At 44.8% G+C, this 22,060-nt stretch overlaps 1 protein-coding gene across 1 annotated transcript in view; it reads right to left on the reverse strand.

Annotated features, from left to right (window-relative positions):
• Window positions 1-21,816, reverse strand: part of CTPS2 (CTP synthase 2) — a 191,229-nt gene extending 169,413 nt beyond the window's left edge. The window contains exons 1-5 of the mRNA XM_044286767.1: window positions 21,607-21,816; window positions 11,459-11,521; window positions 8,155-8,360; window positions 4,819-4,989; window positions 1,859-1,959 (exon numbers count right to left, since the gene is read on the reverse strand). Coding sequence (XP_044142702.1) covers window positions 1,859-1,959; window positions 4,819-4,989; window positions 8,155-8,360; window positions 11,459-11,502 — 522 coding nt within the window. The 5' untranslated portion in view covers window positions 11,503-11,521; window positions 21,607-21,816. The remainder of the gene's footprint in view (window positions 1-1,858; window positions 1,960-4,818; window positions 4,990-8,154; window positions 8,361-11,458; window positions 11,522-21,606) is intronic.
• Between the last annotated feature and the right edge of the window lie 244 nt (window positions 21,817-22,060).

The following is a 22,060-nucleotide window of genomic DNA, read 5'->3' on the forward strand; positions in this document are numbered from 1 at the left end:
GTTATAGGAATAATCCCCTATCCATAGGACAGAGGATAAATATGGCTCTGTCCACTGTGGATCCCCCTGAAATGAACAAAGAGGCTAGTCAAAAAAGCACACTGCCGCTTTATTCATCTTTAGGCGAGGTCCAGAGATAGCCGAGTACAGCGCTTGGCTATCTCCGGCACTCCCATACAAATGAATGGAGCAGCAACTCACTTTTCCGACCAGGCACTCTGTAGATGGGGGATAACTTTCTATAACCGGAATACCCCTTTTAAAATTAGTTATGTTACTAAGGGGTTAAAAATGCAATAGTGTCCCCTGAGCCGTGTGCCAACTAGATCTACTTCAGACATAAATTTTTAAAAAAGTGACATTTTGGCAAGGGCTTTTTCAATATTAATGGGACTGCTGGGGTAATACTAAATGGATCATTTTTTACACCTGGAGTTGTTTTTTTTACATAACCTTTCTCCTACAGTCATGAACATGGCAGTAATAAAGCACAGGGGTAAAAATTAACTAGGAGCACATGTCATGTCGAACACTATAAAAAACAAATACAGAGAACAAAACAAAAGAACATAAAAGTAGAGGGAGGATAACAACAGTCAATAGATAGTGTTAGGGAAGACATAGGCAGGGGAGACAAATGGGTGCCATATGTTGGATATACTGTAGAAGAAATATTTCAATAGCTAAATATTTACAAAATATGGTGTCTAATGGAGAAGGCCACAACTTTTCTTTTGTAGCATTTGTATGAAAGAGTCTATATGCCTTTGTATCGGAAACATGCAGAGCGGCCATCAAACGGCTATGTGCATGAATCTTTAGGTTGTGGTAGGGAAGTCACTGTCACAGACGTACCGAGAAATACGGACATCCCGGCGACAGTGAGTGGCAGGAGATCTGTGAGACTGGCAACACGACGTTTGATCTGACAGGTTTTCCTTGTGGATCAATAGGTGTCTGTGTTGTTTCTGGGAATGGCCACACCCCTTGCCTACAGGTTTGGCTAATGTGGTCATTTGACCTTCCTTATTTATAGTTGATTCTCCCACAATCCTGTGCGGTTTATAGCTTATGTGGATAGTTTGTGGTTGGATCTCGGCTGAGTTCCTGGTGCTTCCATAGCCCCTTTGAAGTTAAGTCTTTCCTTTCACTTTTGTATTTTGTTTGAGTTCTGTGTGTTGCATTTCCCTAGTGTTTGTATTAGGCCTGTAGAAGACTCCTGTTCGTCCTTCCTTCCCTGCCATTAGTACCAGGGTCTTATAGGGCAAGATAGTACTCTAGGTATTCCTGCGTATGAACTCACCTACCTTTGGGGTCTGTTCATACTGGTAGTCAGTCAGGATTTTGGTTACGGTTTTCACTAGTAGGTGTCCATCTTCCTTTGCTAGTTCTCAGGCCTGATTCACTGTTCCCCCCTTCCCTCCTATGCTCGGTGTGGTGTTTCCCTCCCGCACCAAAGCCTGACAGTCACGTTGCTAGCTCCACTGTGACCAAGAACCATTGCTGATAAATTCACTTTTTGCACGTTTGTCTATTGCTGGCACTCATATGAATTGGTTTAGTGCAGGAGTAGGTAACCTCCGGCACTCCAGCTATTGTGAAACTACAACTCCCAGCATGCATACTTACTCTGCACTTCTCAGAACTCCCATAGGAATGAATGGAGAATGCTGGGAATTGTAGTTTTACAGCAGCTGGAGTGCTGAAGGTTGCTGACCCTGGTCTAGTTGATTAGATACATCACAAAAGTAAAGTGACGGGCACTTAAGAAACACAAAAAGTCAGTGATGGGTCAGAATATAGCTGCTGGAGGCAGAAGGTGATAGACCTGATGAGGTATTATGTTATCGGCACTTGCCTCAATGACACAGATCTGAGGCTCCTGATGGTCCTTGTCCACTGGGACTGTTGCCTGCTTCATCACCCATTCCTGAATAGCATCCGTAATATGTGGGACCACTAAAATCAAAGACAACATATATAAATCAGATCTATGAAGGTGCTGCCAAACATAACCTTTTACTAACAATAATACCATATTGATTTTACAGGGTTGTCTTGTGATCGGTGGGGGTCCCATGTTCCCCAATGCGAATGGACATGCACACTGCTACTCCACTGAACTCTATGGGACTATCAGGGAAAATTAGAGTCCAGTGCTCAGCTATGTCCGGCAGTGAGCATTCATAACAGTCCCTCCATTCAAACTGAGGGACCACAGGGCCCGTTTCTTGATCAGAAGGGGCCCCAGTGGTCAGATCCCAGCTGATCAGACACTAATCCCCTATTCTGGTGGATAGGGGATAAGTCATGGGACAACCCCTTTAAGCTCCTGGCACACGATTGCAGTTTGTAAATGGCAATGTACTATTTACAAGGAAATATTTCCAGTTACATTACTGTTAATGTATAGGAATAAAATCTGCTACATGAGAAGTGCAGAATCAGGATCAGTCTTCAGCCACTGAATGCAAACAAGAGTGCCATTCACTGACAGCAAGAAGAGGCTGTGAACATGGTGATACACTGTATACACAATATGTGTTATTTATATAAACCCCATAGAGGTGACCCCTTGGTTCCATATAAAGATGTATCTTTTCTTGCATTCCCTCGTGGCTCACTATATCCCTAGATATGTAGTATGGGTTGTCCAGCTTTTATTAAAAAAAACATGACCCTGCGATACTCTAAAGATTTCCATCCCATATGTGTCTAAGTGTGGTCACATCTGTGCATGTATCCACCATCTGCAGTCACTGGAAGGAGTACATGTGTACTGTGTGACAATGTGCCCCTTCATATTTCTTAAGCAAACTTCACATACAGTGTTTTGACGTGTTCTCTTGTTTTTTCGGATCTCTTGTTCAATAAGGCTCTTTTCAAATTTTCGCTAAAAGTTTTTCTGGTCGAGCGTTAACCCTTTGAGGACCATAAGATTACCGTCATCAATATAAAAATATGATGACGGCACTCATATGAATTGGTCTAGTGCAGGAGTAGGTAACCTCCGGCACTCCAGCTATTGTGAAACTACAACTCCAAGCATGGGAGCCAGCGCTCGGCTATTTTCGCCGGCCCCATAGAAAATTTATGGAGGGTGGCTGTGCATGCGCAGTGCACCCTCCTTCACTTGCGGGGCTCCGTTCTCGATATAGGTGCGGGTCCCAGTGGTGGGACCCGCATCTATAGGACAATGGGAGCATATCCTAGCGATATGCCCCCATTGTCCATGATGAGACAACCCCTTTAATGATCTTGTAGAAGGCTTGCATATTAAAATATCAATTTTTGCAGTGTAAAGTAATTAACACGGAAGAGGACAGTATACTGTGTATATATATATATCCTAGAGAGGACAGTATACTGTGTGTATATATATATATATATATATATATACATACTAGAGAGGACAGTATTCTGTGTATATATATATCCTAGAGAGGACAGTATACTGTGTGTGTGTGTGTGTGTATGTATATATATATATATATATATATATACACTAGAGAGGACAGTATACTGTGTGTATATATATATATATATATATATATACATACTAGAGAGGACAGTATTCTGTGTATATATATATCCTAGAGAGGACAGTATACTGTGTGTGTGTGTATGTATATATATATATATATATATATATATACACTAGAGAGGACAGTATACTGTGTGTATATATATATATATATATACACTAGAGGACAGTATACTATATATATATATTATATATATATATATATAAAAGAAAGGACAGTTTACTGCTACAGATGGATCTGGATAGATTGGAGGCTTGGGCAGAGAATGAGGATTAAAAGGGTAGTGTGGTAATTTCAGGTTATCCCCTATCCACAGCATAAGGAATAAATATTTGATCTTACCACCAAGACCCCCACCGATCACCAGAAGGGGGCCCTGTATTCTGCAAGGCCCGTGAGAAAGAACAGAATGACAGGTTGGGCACACTCACTGCCGCTCCATTCATCTCTATGTGACTGCAGGAGATGGACGAGTACAGCGCTCGCATATTTCTGCCACATCCCATAGAGATAAATGGAGTGGCAACGTGAATGCCCTGTCAATAGGGGATAACTTACCGGAATACCTTTTTAACATTGGGTCTGGACATGGGAAGGGGAAATACGTACATGTCACCAGTACATACTAAATGAGAAAGCACCAGGTAAAACTAACATGGAAGGGGACTAAGGAATTTTAGTTGACAGCTGCTGCCAAGGCTAATAATTATGGGGTGCATCAAAAGGGGCATAGATGCACGTGATAAATTGATGAAAAGTTTGGCATTACATGGATTTAATCGTGAAAGCAGTGGTAAGACCATTTCTCCAAGTGTCCTAGGAACTGTTTTTCAGGCCACATGTTGCTCGTGTTACTGTGAGCAGTCTGCAAACGTGCTACCATGGCCTGCAGCATCTCTGGACTTGTCTCCCACCAAGCACATCTGGAATATCATTGGTCTGCAATTTATAGCTCAGAGAACCCCCTTTTCTGCCATACCTGCCTGCCTGGCACTATGCCATCATTTTATGAGATGGGAAAACCCTTCTAAGAGATCATGCATATGGCAATGCCGAATGCACAAACCCTACACCGTGACATGTCCGTTTTACTTTCCCGCTACCACCTCATTAGGCCTTGTGATACCCTGTGTTGGCATTATACCTTAGTAGGCATGCACTGGAATACATTGTTTTCTTCTTGCCACACAATAACACTTTACAAGAACTGAAACAGCAATAAGAATTAGAGGGAGAAATCCAGCGCTAAAACCTCTGCGCTATGTTGACTGACCTTGCACGGTTTTGCCCAGGTAGTCTCCTCGCCGCTCCTTGTTAATCACATGCTGATAAATCTTTCCTGTAGTGATATTGTTGTCCTTATACAGACTGATATCCAGGAATCTCTCGTAATTTCCCAAATCCAAGTCTACCTCCCCTCCATCGTCCAGCACAAACACTTCGCCTGCAAATCAGATCAACGGAGAACAAAGAGGAACATGTGTTACCATATGTCATGTTACTCGCCATGTTTTCTCTATGTAATGACTGTGACGGGCCTTTCCATACATCCTGGATATGTTAACAGAGGGGACCGGACTGGAGAGCATTACAAATCTCAGCTGAATGTAAGGATACCTTTCACTTAAAGATCTGCTGCTTTATTATGGAGAAGAAGTCTTTTTAAGTTTGCATTCACACAACCGTATGTATTTTGCGGTCTGCAAAACGCACATCCGCACAAAATACAGATGACTTCCGTGTCGTATCCGTTTTTTGCTTTTTTTTATAGACCCATTGTTACAATGCCTATTCTTGTCTGCAAAACGGACAAGAATAGGACAGGTTCTATCATTTTTGCGGGACTGCGGAAGGGACACACGGTGTGCCGTCTGCAATTTTTGCGGCCCCATTGAAATGAATAAGTCCACATCCAATCCGGAAAAAAAAATGCAGATCTGATGTGGAATAAATACGGTCGTGTGAATTGGGCCCAATCCATAGGCCAATAAGCAATTAAGTGCATTGAGGGCCGACCCAAGCCGACACTAAAATGGGTTAGCCCGGATCCATTGCTGAAATATTTTCATTTTTCTGCTCTTCTGTTTTTAGTTAATGTTAGGGATGAGCGAACTTGTGTTTTACAAGTTCAAGTTCGGGTTTTATTACAATTCTGATATGCATTCAGTTTTACATTCCATCATAATAGAAGTCCATGGGCCGCATAACGGATCCGTCTGGTTTCTGTAATGCAGGAGAGAACTCTCTGCATAACGGAAACGGGGCGGATCCGTTATGCAGCCCATAGACTTCTATTATGACGGAATTCCTCTTAAGGGCATTCCGTTATGCATTCCGTAATAGAATTCCATTATGGCCCGTGGTAACGGAATCCAAATCGGAATTGTAATAAAACCCAAACCCGAAATTGTAAGTTCGCTCATCCCTAGTTAAGATATGAAAATATCTTAGAGAAGGTAGTCCCGTTATGACAAGTTAGGCTACTTTCACATCTGTGCTTTCCGCTATTGAGATCCGTCATAAGATCTCAATGGGGACAAAACTGAACTGAACGAAACAGAATGCACCAGAATGCGTTCCGTTCCGTTTGGTTGCGTCCCTATTGCGGACAGAATAACGCTGCATGCAGTGTTTTTCTGTCCGCGATGTGGTGCAGACTTTCAATGGTGTTCATGATGGATCAGTCATGGCTACATTAGCGATAATACAACCTGATCCGTTCATAACGGATGCAGACGGTTGTATTATTGTGACGGAAGCATTTTTGCTGATCCATGACGGATCCAGCAAAAACGCTGGTGTGAAAGTAGCCTTATCCCTATCCACATAGGGATAGGGGATAACCATTAGATCAACGGGGGCCCTACTGCTGGGACAACCACCCATCACGAGAATGGAGACCCTGTACCCCTAGGGGCCTCCCAAAATGAACAGAGTGGCAAGTCAGGCATCCGTTCCCTCATTCATCTCAGCGGGGGTTCTAGAAATAATCGCGGGGTGTAGTCAGCTGTCTCCAGAACTCCCATAGAGATGAATGGAGAGGCAGTGTGCATGCTCGACCTTCTGCTCTGTTCATTTTGGGTAGCCCCAAGAGGTACAGGGTCTCTGTGTTCGTGATCGGTGGGGGTCCCAGCATCTAATGGTTATCCCTTATCCTGTGGATAAGGATAACTTGTCACAACCGAAATAACTTTTCTAATTTTCCATCTACAGGGCAGTGTGTGGGCATGTTTTTTGGTTTGGCGTTACTTGTAATCTTTATTGGTACCATATTGAGACACATGACATTTTTGGAGCATCAAGGTTACCAAAAAACATCAATTCTGGCATTGTTTTTATTTTATTTTTTTAGATTGGGATAAATACCATGATATTTTAATGGTTACGGGCCTTGCAATAACAATTATTTATTTTTTGTCTATATTTTTACCTAAGAAATAGAAAATGGGGGTCTTGTGAACTTTTAGTATGCTTCTTTCTATTTTGACTTAGGACTACTTCAAAATAGCATTGCATTGTGCTTTCAGCATATCATATCACAACCTGTCTCTAGCGGGATAAAATAAGTGAAGTAAGATGGCAGCCCTTCACTAGGCCCATGGCTGCCATGGCCCCTAACCCCTTGATTAGATGACCCCATCAGTCTAACTGCTTACATTCCATGGTAGCTATTAGGTTATTTCTGGTCCTAGTCAATGCAGGCAGTTGTCAGCTTTATAACAATGCTAGCACCCAGTGCGCTCCATATGATGTGGGATCTGCTGAATACAATGGGGGACATTTATCAAAACTGGTGTACAGTAGAACTGACTTAGTTGTGCATAGCAACCAATCAGATTCCACCTTTCATTTTCTAAAAGAGCTCTGAAAAATGAAAGGGGGAATCTGATTGGTTGCTATGGGCGACTAAGCCAGTTTTACACAATTTTTTTTAAATCTCCCTCAATGTTAACCAGCTTAAAGGAATATTCTGGTTGTGTTAAGTTATCCTCAATCTTCAGGATTAGGGTATAATTATTAGATTGCTGGGGGTGCTACTGCTGGGACCCCCATGATCACAAGAAAGGGGACCCACCTGAAATAAACAGAGCGGCCAGTCGAGCATGCGCACTGCACCCCACTCATTTCTATGGGCGATAGCAGAATACAGCACTTGATTATCACTGAGCAGGCCACTCCGTTCATTTCTGCGGGGTTTAGAGTCTCCATCCTCGTGATCAGAGGGGTCCCTTTATAAGGCCCCTACATACATGAATTTTGTCTGGTGTTTTTTTTACCACTAAACAATTACAATTTGTTTTAAAGGCGTTTTTTTTTGCTAAATGACTGAGTCAGGTTTTTTCTGCCATTTTGTCCAATTGCCTGAAAAAGAAAATACAAAAGCTTTTACAGAGAAGAACGGTTCTAGAGGTGGGACCAGCACCTATCCGACAATGATGGCATATCCTAGCGATACGTCATCAATGCCTGAGATGGGAATACTCCTTTAATTACCAAGCCTATGACTATAACCATAGATCAGTGCTCCATCTGTCGATCAGACAATTATCAGGTAGACTCACAATATGATGACTGAATAAAATCTGTAATATCATAACTTATACTGTACCATGCTCATAAGGTGAAAAAGTCCCAGCATCAATATTAATGTACGGGTCAATTTTAATGGCGGTCACTCGAAGCCCACATGACTTCAGTATGGTACCAATGCTGCTGGCGATGATTCCTTTTCCAATGCCAGAGATGACGCCTCCAGTCACCAGTATGTACTTCATTGGTTCTCTACGTACAGTAGTCAAGTGCCGAAAGAGATTCCTAGAATACAATAAATCATATCATGACTGGTTCCATAGATGAACATGAGAAATTAGAATATGTTTCCAGTATTAGGCTACTTTCACACTAGCGGCAGCCTTCTCCGGCGGGCAAACATGCCGAGAGGTGGCCGGAATATAACTACGACATTTCATAGTTTTATTCCAGCCGACTCTCGGCATGTTTGCCATGCTGCCGCCGGAACTCTGGCCCAACCCCATTATAGTCAATGGGGCCAGAGCGAACCTTCGGCGGCACGCGTGCACTAGTGGCAGCACGGATCCAGCAGGCTGTTCACCCACCGGAACAGCCTGCCAGAGAAGGCTGCCGCTAGTGGGAAAGCCGCCTTAAAGGGGTGCTCCATTTATTTGGTTCTCCCCATCTCCACTGATGCTCTGTATATATGAGTCCTGGCACTTAGTAAGTTCGGCAAGCCCTGTTATTATAAGCCATATCAATGGCTTCCCATAGCACAGGCTACAGGTAAAACACCATGTAAAAAAAATTACTTTTTGTGTGAGACCTATACATTAAGATTCATACCAAATTTTGTTGCATTGATTCTTAGATTTTTTCAAATTGTTTCCTATCATACAATGACAATGAGAAGTTATTGACTATCTTCGATAAATTGGATTAAAAGGGCTGATCAGTAAAAAAAATAAAATCTGTGCACGGCCTAAAATAGCATATAAAACCTACTGCCACATGGATCAGATATAGGAAACTTAAAGGCTATGTACACTTTTGGGGGCAATTTTTCTTTTATTAGTGCATTGTACTCATTATGAGCCAAAAATCATTTGGTCTTGATTAGGAATATGGAGTCTTTTTCTCTGTACATGGCTGAGATGCTCTACTAGCAAGATCTGAATTTTCTCTCTGCTTCGTTAGGGTACTTTCACACTAGCGTTATTCTTTTCCGGCATAGAGTTCCGTCACAGGAGCTCTATACCGGAAAAGAACTGATCAGGCATATCCCCATGTATTCTGAATGGAGAGCAATCCGTTCAGGATGCATCAGGATGTCTTCAGTTCAGTCATTTTGACTGATCAGGCAAAAGAGAAAACCGTAGCATGCTACAGTATTATCTCCGGCGAAAAAAACTGAAGACTTGCCTGAATGCCGGATCCAGCATTTTTTTCCTGAGGAATGTATTAGTGCCGGATCCGGCATTCAAAATACCGGAATGCCGGATCCGTCCTTCTGGTCTGCGCATGCGCAGACCTTTAAAAATGAGAAGAAAAAAAAAACTGATCCGTTTTACCTGATGACACCGGAAAAACGGATCCGGTATTGCAATGCATTTTTCTGACTGATCAGGCATTTTTCAGACTGATCAGGATCCTGATCAGTCTGAAAAATGCCTGATCAGTCAGAAAAAATGACATCTGTTTGCATACAGTTTGCCTGATCAGGCAGTCAGTTCAGGCAACGGAACTGCCTGCCGGAATCAAACAACGCAAGTGTGAAAGTACCCTAAGGCTACTTTCACACTTGCGGCAGGACGGATCCGACAGGCTGTTCACCATGTCGGATCCGTCCTGCGGCTATTTCGCCGTGCCGCCGGACCGCCGCTCCGTCCCCATTGACTATAATGGGGACGGGGGCGGAGCTCCGGCGCAGCACGGAGAAAGCCGCCGGACTAAAAAGCCTGACATGCAGTAATTTTAGTCCGGCGGCCTTTCGCCGTGCACCGCCGTAGCTCCGCCCCCGTCCCTATTATAGTCAATGGGGACGGAGCGGCGGCACGGAGGAATAGCCGCAGGACGGATCCTACATGGTGAACAGCCTGTCGGATCTGTCCTGCCGCAAGTGTGAAAGTACCCTAAGACAGCCAGCTGACGGACCCATCTCTGTTCTCTGACCTTATACACACTCATCAAAGCTCAATCTTTAGCTTACTGATAAGAATGTGGCTTAAATAAGTGTTTATGACCTCTTAGTAATTTAGAGATAAGGGTTATTAGATGAGCGGCACAAAGTGAAAGAGAAAGTCGGTTGCATACAGCTAGAAAAACACCTACGGTATTTTTTTTTAATAAAGACCAATTGAAAAAAATATTTTTAGCCCCAAATGAGTAAAATGCAGGTATATATAGCCTTAGGCTGGGTTCACACGGGCGTGTCCGGATTAGGTCCGGATGTGTACCGGTGTATTGCGGCAAACCCGCGCGATTAGGTACGCAATTGCAGTCAGTTTTGACTGCGATTGCGTTCCGATGTTCAGTTTTTATCGCGCGGGTGCAATGTGTTTTGCACGCGCGTGATAAAAAACCGACTGTGGTACCCTTTACTTCTTTAATGATGAACTACCGGCTAAAGGTGACCACGGTGATGGACCATGTGATTGGAGCATGTGATCTGACGTCACCACAGGTCCTTTAGCCGGTAGTTTATCATTAAAGAAGTAAAGAAGAGACCAGGACACTACGAGATCAAGAGGAGAAGGTGAGTTAATTTTTTTATTTTTTTTAACCCTCAATTGATCACCTACTAAGCATTCTGTATTCAGAATGCCATTATTTTCCCTTATAACCATGTTATAAGAGAAAATAATACAGTGAAAAGACTGTCACCTAGCAACCATGCGTGAAAATCGCACCGCATCCGCACTTGCTTGCGATTTTCACTCAGCCCCATTCACTTCTATAGGGCCTAAATAAATATTTCTATCAACGTGATAAACGCACAATATAGAGCATGCTGCGATTTTCATGCAACGCATAAGTGATGCGTGAAAATCACAGCTTATGTGCACAGCCCCATAGAAATGAATGGGTCCAGATTCAGTGCGGGTGAAATGCGTTCACCTCCCGCATTGTACCCGCGCGGAAATCTTGCCAGTGTGAACTCAGCCTTAAAGGACTTTTTTACTGGTGAACATGACTGCTTCCTTCCTGGCTACAGGTTATGAGATGTATTGCAGCTCAACTCTATGCAGTTTAGTGGAGCTGAGTTGCAGTACCAGACATAACCCATGGGGAGGTGTGGTGCTGTATCTGGGGAAAGCAGACATGTTTTTCTAATTCTGTTGAGCCCCCTTGGTCTTTCTGCAGACAATACCTTTCGCAATATAACTGAAAAGTGATATTACCTTCTTCCACAGGCAATATATTGCCCAGCGAGTCTCCAGATCATTACACAGTTACTCTCCACACTGCAAAGCAACAAAGGAATGATTTACAAAGAAAGATTTTTATGTTAATAAAATAAATAAAAATGGCAATATAATTAATGAATTACTTTTCAATGAATGTGCATCTAAATGATGTCTTAAGTCCACCCTAAAAGCAGCCCCAGGACTACCCATCCAGAAGGCTACAGATAGCCTTTAAAAGGGTTCTCCGGGAATTAAGAAAATGAAAATACATAAATATTTCTTTATTATAAATATATTCCCAAATACCTTTTATTAGTTATAATGGCTTGTTTTGTCTAGGGAGCAATCATCAGGGGAAATAAAATGGCCGCTGTCCAATTAGTACACAAAAAACGTGTCCTAATCACACAGCAGGACAAGTTACTTCACAGCACTGAGCTAAAGAGCTGCCTCATCCTCCTATCTGCTCTACTTCTCAAGGATAAGGATCCTGAATACAGCTGATAAGAACTTCAGCTGAATCTCTGTAGGAATGGAACTCATGAGGAGACATGAGGATGTAGTAATAAGCAGCAGCACTAGTATGCAGTTTCCATTACCATAGCCCAACATTATCTCTGTACTTCATGTCTCCTCATGAACTCCATTCCCACAGAGATTGAGTTGAAGATCTTTTCAGCTGTATTGAGAATCATAATCCCTCACAAGTAGAGCAGAGACGAGGATGAGGCAGCTATTTAGCTCAGTGTTGTGAAGTAACTTGTCCTGCTGTGTGATTAGGACAGGTTTTCTGTGTACTAATAGGACGGCGGCCATTTTATTTCTCCTAATGAGTGCTCCCCAGACAAAACAAGCCATTATAAATAATGAAAATAATCTGGGAATATATTTATAATAAAGTAATATTTAAGTATTTTTATTTTCTTAATTCCCGGAGAATCCCTTTAACTGCTCAGGGACCAGTTGTTACTGGCCAAGTGGTGGGTAGGGATTCTACAACACACTACATTAAAGGAACTGGCTGACCTGTTGCATGTGCACTTAGCAGCTAAAGGTGTCTGTGTTGGTCCCATGTTCATATGTGCCCACATTGCTGAGAAAAAAGTTAAGTTTGAATATATGCAAATGAGTGTCTAGGAGCAACGGGGGCGTTGCCGTTACTCCTAAAGGCTCGGCTTTCTCTGCAACTGCTGCGCCCTCTCCACTTTGAGTGACAGGGCCAGGCAGTGTAAACGTCATAATACCTGGTCCTTCCAATCAAAGTGCGGAGGGGGCGGCTGTTGCAGAGAGAGTTGAACCTCTAGGTATAACTACAACGCCCCCGTTCCATCTAGAGGTTCATTTGCATATATTAAAACTAAATTTTTCTCAGTAATGCAGGACACATATAAACATGGAAACAACACAGATGCCTTCACCTGGCAAGCGCACATGTAACAGGTCAGCCACTTCCATGGGTACAAATCTGCTGACAGATGCCCTTTAACCGCCTCCCGACCGCTGAACGCACGGATGCGTCCGGGAGGCGGTCGATTCATTCCTCCTGGACGCATCGGTGCGTCATCTCGCGAGAGGCGAGATTTCCTGTGAACGCGCGCACACAGGCGCGCGCATTCACAGGAACGGAAGGTAAGCGAGTGGATCTACAGCCTGCCAGCGGCGATCGTTCGCTGGCAGGCTGGAGATGCGATTTTTTTAACCCCTAACAGGTATATTAGACGCTGTTTTGATAACAGCGTCTAATATACCTGCTACCTGGTCCTCTGGTGGTCCCTTTTGTTTGGAACGACCACCAGAGGACACAGGCAGCTCTGTAAAGTAGCACCAAACACCACTACACTACACTACACCCCCCCCCCCTGTCACTTATTAACCCCTTATGAACCCCTGATCACCCATGATCACCCCATATAGACTCACTGATCACCCCCCTGTCATTGATCACCCCCCTGTCATTGATCACCCCCCTGTAAGGCTCCATTCAGACGTCCGTATGATTTTTACGGATCCACGGATACATGGATCGGATCCGCAAAACACATACGGACGTCTGAATGGAGCCTTACAGGGGGGTGATCAATGACAGGGGGGTGATCACCCATATAGACTCCCTGATCACCCCCCTGTCATTGAGCACCCCCCTGTAAGGCTCCATTCAGACGTCCGTATGATTTTTTACGGATCCACGGATACATGGATCGGATCCGCAAAACACATACGGACGTCTGAATGGAGCCTTACAGGTGGGTGATCAATGACAGAGGGGTGATCACCCATATAGACTCCCTGTCATTGATCACCCCCCTGTAAGGCTCCATTCAGACGTCCGTATCACCCATATAGACTCCCTGATCACCGCCCTGTCATTGATCACCCCCCTGTAAGGCTCCATTCAGGCATTTTTTTGGCCCAAGTTAGCAGAAATTATTATAATTTTTTTTCTTACAAAGTCTCATATTCCACTAACTTGTGTCAAAAAATAAAATCTCACATGAACTCACCGTACCCCTCACGGAATCCAAATGCGTAAATTTTTTTAGACATTTATATTCCAGACTTCTTCTCACGCTTTAAGGGCCCCTAAAATGCCAGGGCAGTATAAATACCCCACATGTGACCCCATTTCGGAAAGAAGACACCCCAAGGTATTCCGTGAGGGGCATATTGAGTCCATGAGAGATTTAAATTTTTGTCCCAAGTTAGTGGAAAGGGAGACTTTGTGAGAAAAAATAAAATAAAAATCAATTTCCGCTAACTTGTGCCAAACAAAAAAATTTCTATGAACTCGCCCTGCCCCTCATTGAATACCTTGGGGTGTCTTCTTTCCAAAATGGGGTCACATGTGGGGTATTTATACTGCCCTGGCTTTTTAGGGGCCCTAAAGCGTGAGAAGAAGTCTGGGATCCAAATGTCTAAAAATGCCCTCCAAAAAGGAATTTGGGCCGCTTTGTGCATCTAGGCTGCAAAAAAGTGTCACACATGTGGTATCACCGTACTCAGGAGAAGTTGGGGAATGTGTTTTGGGGTGTCATTTTACATATACCCATGCTGGGTGAGAGAAATATCTTGGTCAAGTGCCAACTTTGTATAAAAAAAATGGGAAAAGTTGTCTTTTGCCGAGATATTTCTCTCACCCAGCATGGGTATATGTAAAATGACACCCAAAAACACATTCCCCAACTGCTCCTGAGTACGGCGATACCAGATGTGTGACACTTTTTTGCCGCCTAGGTGGGCAAAGGGGCACACATTCCAAAGAGCACCTTTAGGATTTCACAGGTCATTTTTTACACATTTTGATTTCAAACTACTTACCACACATTAGGGCCCCTAAATTGCCAGGGCAGTATAACTACCCCACAAGTGACCCCATTTTGGAAAGAAGACACCCCAAGGTATTTTGTGATGGGCATAGTGAGTTCATGGAAGTTTTTATTTTTTGTCACAAGTTAGTGGAATATGAGACTTTGTAAGAAAAAATAAAATAAAAAAAAGATTATCATTTTCCGCTAACTTGTGATATAAAATAAAAAATTCTAGGAACTCGCCATGCCCCTCACGGAATACCTTGGGGAGTCTTCTTTCCAAAATGTGGTATCACTTGTGGGGTAGTTATACTGCCCTGGCATTTTAACGGCCCATATGCGTGAGAAGTAGTTTGCAATCAAAATGTGTAAAAAAAATGGCCTGTGAAATCCGAAAGGTGCTCTTTGGAATGTGGGCCTCTTTGCCCACCTTGGCTGCAAAAAAGTGTCACACATCTGGTATCGCCGAACTCAGGAGAAGTAGGGCAATGTGTTTTGGGGTGTCATTTTACATATACCCATGCTGGGTGAGATAAATATCTTGGTCAAATGCCAACTTTGTATAAAAAAAATGGGAAATGTTGTCTTTTGCCAAGATATTTCTCTCACCCAGCATGGGTATATGTAAAATGACACCCCAAAACACATTCCCCAACTTCTCCTGGGTACGGCGATACCACATGTGTGACACTTTTTTGCAGCCTAGGTGGGCAAAGGGGCACACATTCCAAAGAGCACCTTTCGGATTTCACCGGTCATTTTTTACAGATTTTGATTGCAAACTACTTCTCACGCATATGGGCCCCTAAAATGCCAGGGCAGTATAATTACCCCACAAGTGACCCCATTTTGGAAAGAAGACACCCCAAGGTATTTTGTGATGGGCATAGTGAGTTCATGGAAGTTTTTATTTTTTGTCACAAGTTAGTGGAATATGAGACTTTGTAAGAAAAAATAAATAAATAAAATAAATCATTATTTTCCGCTAACTTGTGACAAAAAATAAAAAGTTCTATGAACTCACTATGCCCATCAGCGAATACCTTAGGGTGTCTACTTTCCGAAATGGGGTCATTTGTGGGGTGTTTGTACTGTCTGGGCATTGTAGAACCTCAGGAAACATGACAGGGTTTTTTTTTTTGCCCAAACATTTTTTTTTATCAAAGACATGTAGAACAATAAATTTAGCGAAAAATTTATATATGGATGTCGTTTTTTTTGCAAAATTTTACAACTGAAAGTGAAAAATGTCATTTTTTTGCAAAAAAATCGTTAAATTTCGATTAATAACAAAAAAAGTAAAAATGTCAGCAGCAATGAAATACCACCAAATGAAAGCTCTATTAGTGAGAAGAAAAGGAGGTAAAATTCATTTGGGTGGTAAGTTGCATGACCGAGCAATAAACGGTGAAAGTAGTGTAGTGCAGAAGTGTAAAAAGTGGCCTGGTCATTAAGGGGGTTTCAGCTAGGGGGGTTAAAGTGGTTAAAGGACACCTAACTTTTGTAAAAAGACACTAAGGGCCATTAGTGCTGCTCTGAGAGCTCTGCATCTTCGGGTTCCATCAGCTCTGCTCGGCTGACCCACGCTCCACAGGCTTAGACAACCGAGCAGAGGCAATGAAAATCAAAGGTGCATAGCGTTTAGAGGAGCACTTCTGCCCCTTCATGCTTCTTGCAAAATATTAGGTAACATCCTAACTGTTTTTTTGTCTTGTGGCATTTTTAGCAATCAGTAATATTGTTTTTATTATACTCACTTATATAGCGCTGATATATTCTGCAGCGCTTTACAGACATTAGTATCATGCTGTGCCCAATGGGGCTCATAATCTAAGGTCCTAAACAGTAGGTCTTTGGAGTGTGGGAGGAAACCCACGGAAACAAGAGGAGAACATAAATAAAATGCAGACGTTGTCCTTGATCAGATTTGAACCCAGAACCCCAGAGCTGCAAGGCACCAGTGCTAAGCACTGAGCCACCATGCTACTGCTCGCTAGTGTTTTCTTTATGCCGTTTTTCCCCTATAGAGAAGGTGATGTGAAAATGCCTTAAAAATAGCGTTTAAAATTTCCCATAGACTTGCAGCAGGAGCAGGAGTTTTTAAAGTAAAAAACACACAACAAAAAATGCAGGTGCAAAAAAGTCACTAAAAACATATAAGTGCAGAAATGTGACAGCAAAAAACTAAATATGAACCCAACCTGTCACACACAGGTTTCGTTGGCGTTTTTGAGGGTTGTTGCAGAGTTTGGTACTTTTTTTGCTGATGCTTTTTGCAGAGTTTAGCTCCAGATGTTGCAGGAAAGTGCTTGGGAATTAAGTGGACGACAAACAGAGGTTCTTTTGTTATGCCAGTTTTTCACGCTTTATGTGCATTTTTGGATCAATCGTTTTTTTTTTTATTACAGCATGCTGACAGTCTGGCATTCACTACAAGGCATACAAAAGAACGCCACTAAAAAAGGTCTGGTAGTAAAATACACTGTATTGTAAAAAACACCTTGAAAATGCTTTAACCCCTTACATGTACTAGGCCATGTTCTATATTTTTGTGGATGCCACGGAACGGAGTGCTGTCTGCATCTTTTACAGCCCTGTTGAGTATGCATCCGATACACACAAAGTGAAGATCGGATACGGACCAAATACGCTTGTGTGAATGGGGCCTTAGGGTGAACAGGACAAGGGATCAAAAGATCCCATGTACTAGCCCCCTAAGGCTACTTTCACACTAGCGGCAGGATGGATCCAACAGGCTGCTCACCCTGTCGGATCCGTCCTGCCGCTATTTCGCCGTGCCGCCGCTCCGTCCCCATTGACTATAATGGGGACGGGGGCGGAGCTCCGGCGCAGCACGGCAGTGCGCGGAGAGAGGCCGCCGGACTAAAAGTACTGCATGTCCGACTTTTTAGTCTGGTGGCCTCTCACCGCGCACTGCCGTGCTGCGCCGGAGCTCCGCCCCCGTCCCCATTATAGTCAACGGGAACGGAGCGGCAGAACAGTGAAATAGTGGTAGGACAGATCCGACAGGGTGAACAGCCTGTCGGATCCGTCCTGCCACTAGTATGAAAGTACCATAAGGGGGCTAATAGTTACTAAGTAAAAAGTTTAACAAATGTAAAAAAGATACAAAAATATTAAAAGTTTAAATCACCCCCCTTTCCCAATTTAACATATAAAAATAATTTAAAAAAACATATAAACAATAAAACATATAAACAATAACAAAATAAACATATCAGGAATCGCCATGTCCAAAAATGCCTGAACTAATAAAATACTTTTTTAAATTTCCTGTGCGGTGCATGTGGTATTTTTCTCTGTCTAAAAAATCAGATCTCTGACAGAAATGGCTCAAACAGATGTCAAATGTGCATAACTTATTCACAGGATCCGTTTTTTTTTTTTTTCCTTGCTACTCATAGAGAAGGCAGGGATGGTTTATTAATGTATATGCCTCATCCATTGCTCTGTACAAGTACTGAATGAGCACTGTAGATACATGTGATCACCAGGGCCCGGGTGTCTGCATGAGCTGCTGGGACTTAGAAGATCCAGATTAGCTCTGCAGTGAGACTGTACAGCCTTGTACAACCTATCTGGGGTTGTATTCCCCCTGTAAATGGGGATAATACGTCAGCCCCAATTACATCCGAAATCAGCAACTAAAATAATGTAATGTTAGGCTGCTTTCACATATGTGGCCAGGGGCCCACACCACTGCTTCTAGCCCCACCCCCAAACTAGCCCACACCACTGCTTCTAGCCCCACCCCCAGACTAGCCCACACCACTGCTTCTAGCCCCACCCCCAGACTAGCCCACACCACTGCTTCTAGCTCCACCCCCAGATTAGCCCACACCACTGCTTCTAGCCCCACCCCCAGACTAGCCCACACCACTGCTTCTAGCCCCACCCCCAGACTAGCCCACACCACTGCTTCTAGCCCCACACCACTGCTTCTAGCCCCACCCCCAGACTAGCCTACACCACTGTTTCTAGCCCCACCCCCAGACTAGCCTACACCACTGCTTCTAGCCCCACCCCCAGATTAGCCCACACCACTGCTTCTAGCCCCACCCCCAGACTAGCTCACACCACTGCTTCTAGCCCCACCCGCAGACTAGCCCACACCACTGCTTCTAGCCACACCCCCAGACTAGCCCACACCACTGCTTCTAGCCCCACCCCCAGACTAGCCCACACCACTGCTTCTAGCCCCACCCCCAGACTAGCCCACACCACTGCTTCTAGCCCCACCCCCAGACTAGCCCACACCACTGTTTCTAGCCCCACCCCGAGACTAGCCCACACCACTGCTTCTAGCCCCACCCCCAGACTAGCCTACACCACTGTTTCTATCCCCACCCCTAGACTAGCCTACACCACTGTTTCTATCCCCACCCCCAGACTAGCCCACACCACTGCTTCTAGCCCCACCCCAGACTAGCCCACACCACGGCTTCTAGCCCCACCCCCACACTAGCCCACACCACGGCTTCTAGCCCCACCCCCAGACTAGCCCACACCACTGCTTCTAGCCCCACCCCTAGACTAGCCCACACCACTGCTTCTAGCCCCACCCCCAGACTAGCCCACACCACTGCTTCTAGCCCCACCCCCAGACTAGCCCACACCACTGCTTCTAGCCCCACCCCCAGACTAGCCTACACCACTGCTTCTAGCCCCACCCCTAGACTAGCCCACACCACTGCTTCTAGCCCCACCCCCAGACTAGCCTACACCACTGCTTCTAGCCCCACCCCTAGACTAGCCCACACCACTGCTTCTAGCCCCACCCGCAGACTAGCCTACACCACTGCTTCTAGCCCCACCCCCAGATTAGCCTACACCACTGCTTCTAGCCCCACCCCCAGATTAGCCCACACCACTGCTTCTAGCCCCACCCCCAGATTAGCCCACACCACTGCTTCTAGCCCCACCCCCAGATTAGCCCACACCACTGCTTCTAGCCCCACCCGCAGACTAGCCCACACCACTGCTTCTAGCCCCACCCGCAGACTAGCCCACACCACTGCTTCTAGCCCCACCCCCAGACTAGCCTACACCACTGCTTCTAGCCCCACCCCCAGACTAGCCCACACCACTGCTTCTAGCCCCACCCCCAGACTAGCCCACACCACTGCTTCTAGCCCCACCCCTAGACTAGCCCACACCACTGCTTCTAGCCCCACCCCCAGACTAGCCTACACCACTGCTTCTAGCCCCACCCCCAGATTAGCCCACACCACTGCTTCTAGCCCCACCCCCACACTAGCCCACACCACTGCTTCTAGCCCCACACCCACACTAGCCCACACCACTGCTTCTAGCCCCACCCCGAGACTAGCCCACACCACTGCTTCTAGCCCCACCCCCAGACTAGCCTACACCACTGCTTCTAGCCCCACCCCCAGACTAGCCTACACCACTGTTTCTAGCCCCACCCCCAGACTAGCCTACACCACTGCTTCTAGCCCCACCCCCAGATTAGCCCACACCACTGCTTCTAGCCCCACCCCCACACTAGCCCACACCACTGCTTCTAGCCCCACACCCACACTAGCCCACACCACTGCTTCTAGCCCCACCCCGAGACTAGCCTACACCACTGCTTCTAGCCCCACCCCCAGACTAGCCTACACCACTGTTTCTAGCCCCACCCCCAGACTAGCCTACACCACTGCTTCTAGCCCCACCCCCAGATTAGCCCACACCACTGCTTCTAGCCCCACCCCCACACTAGCCCACACCACTGCTTCTAGCCCCACACCCACACTAGCCCACACCACTGCTTCTAGCCCCACCCCCAGACTAGCCTACACCACTGTTTCTAGCCCCACCCCCAGACTAGCCTACACCACTGCTTCTAGCCCCACCCCCAGATTAGCCCACACCACTGCTTCTAGCCCCACCCCCACACTAGCCCACACCACTGCTTCTAGCCCCACCCCGAGACTAGCCCACACCACTGCTTCTAGCCCCACCCCCAGACTAGCCTACACCACTGCTTCTAGCCCCACCCCCAGACTAGCCCACACCACTGCTTCTAGCCCCACCCCCAGACTAGCCCACACCACTGCTTCTAGCCACACCCCTGTAAACTGCATGTCTTCTATATCAAAACAATGTAAACACTTATTTAAGTTGCACTTTGTGCTATAAAAAAAAAAATGGGAAATCAAAATAATGTGAAAAACTGACTTTTTATCTCCTGTCTGTCAAGAATGGGTTAAACATGCATTTAGTCTAGTATTTTTCAAGTTCTATAGAAAAGTCTACAGGAAAAAACATTTTAAAAAAAAATCCATACCTAGTATACTGCATTTTTTATATGCTCAAAACTGCCATGTGAAAACCAAAAAAAAAAAAAACAAGGGCTTTTCATCCTATGTGGGCACATAAAAAAAAAAAATAATAATAATGATGATGATGAAAAAACATGCTATGGAATGCTGCAAAAAAACATACAAAAAAAACAACTCAAAACACTAAACATGTGAACGAGCAGAACATAAACATTATTTTGGGGACACAGATGGACTTTTTGGTGGAAATAACCACCGTACACACTGATAATGTGCTCTGGGAGGCACACATGCCGCTGGCTGGTGTCATACAACACATACAAATGTCTTTTTAACACCAATTCATTCCCAGCAAGCAGAGATCTTGAAATTCATAGCTGACAAACTTTTTATTACATTTGAGTGGAGCCAGACTACTTAGAAGCCCCGCCTCCTCTCACTAATACTTAACCCTTCCTGTACCACAGCTAACCATGAAGGAGAAGTGCAGTCCCGCTCTGTGCCTCCCTCACAGCTCCACTGTCATTACCTGTGCGGTACCGCAGCCCAGCGCAGACGGCTCCTTCCTAGTACAGCGCACACAGAAGACTGGCCGTGGTGTCAGCCGCACTGCAGGGCCCGGGAGTCCAGTCAGCTGTCCAGCCCCATGCCGGGTTACCACGCACTCAGGGGCCCAACACCTTCAGGAACAACACGTTGGATTGACAGGACAAGTTATTCTGGCGCTCAGCCGCTAGGTGGCGACGGTTTCCACAGCAAGAGTCACAAACATGTACAGTAGATAGACCATGCCCATATTATTTTTTTATTTTTTTTTGTCAGTGCTTTATTGATATAGAAACAAAAAAAAAAAAGGAACAAAACAGAGTACGAATTGCAACTTGTCTTTTAGTTTGTGTTAAAGGTTATCATTTTATAAACTAGAGATAACCAGTACAGGCAATGTTACCAGCGTGTAATATGCTGCAGTTAATCGATTTCAG

The sequence above is a fragment of the Bufo gargarizans genome, chromosome 3, assembly GCF_014858855.1.
Source record: "Bufo gargarizans isolate SCDJY-AF-19 chromosome 3, ASM1485885v1, whole genome shotgun sequence".
In the NCBI taxonomy this organism is placed as follows: domain Eukaryota; kingdom Metazoa; phylum Chordata; class Amphibia; order Anura; family Bufonidae; genus Bufo; species Bufo gargarizans.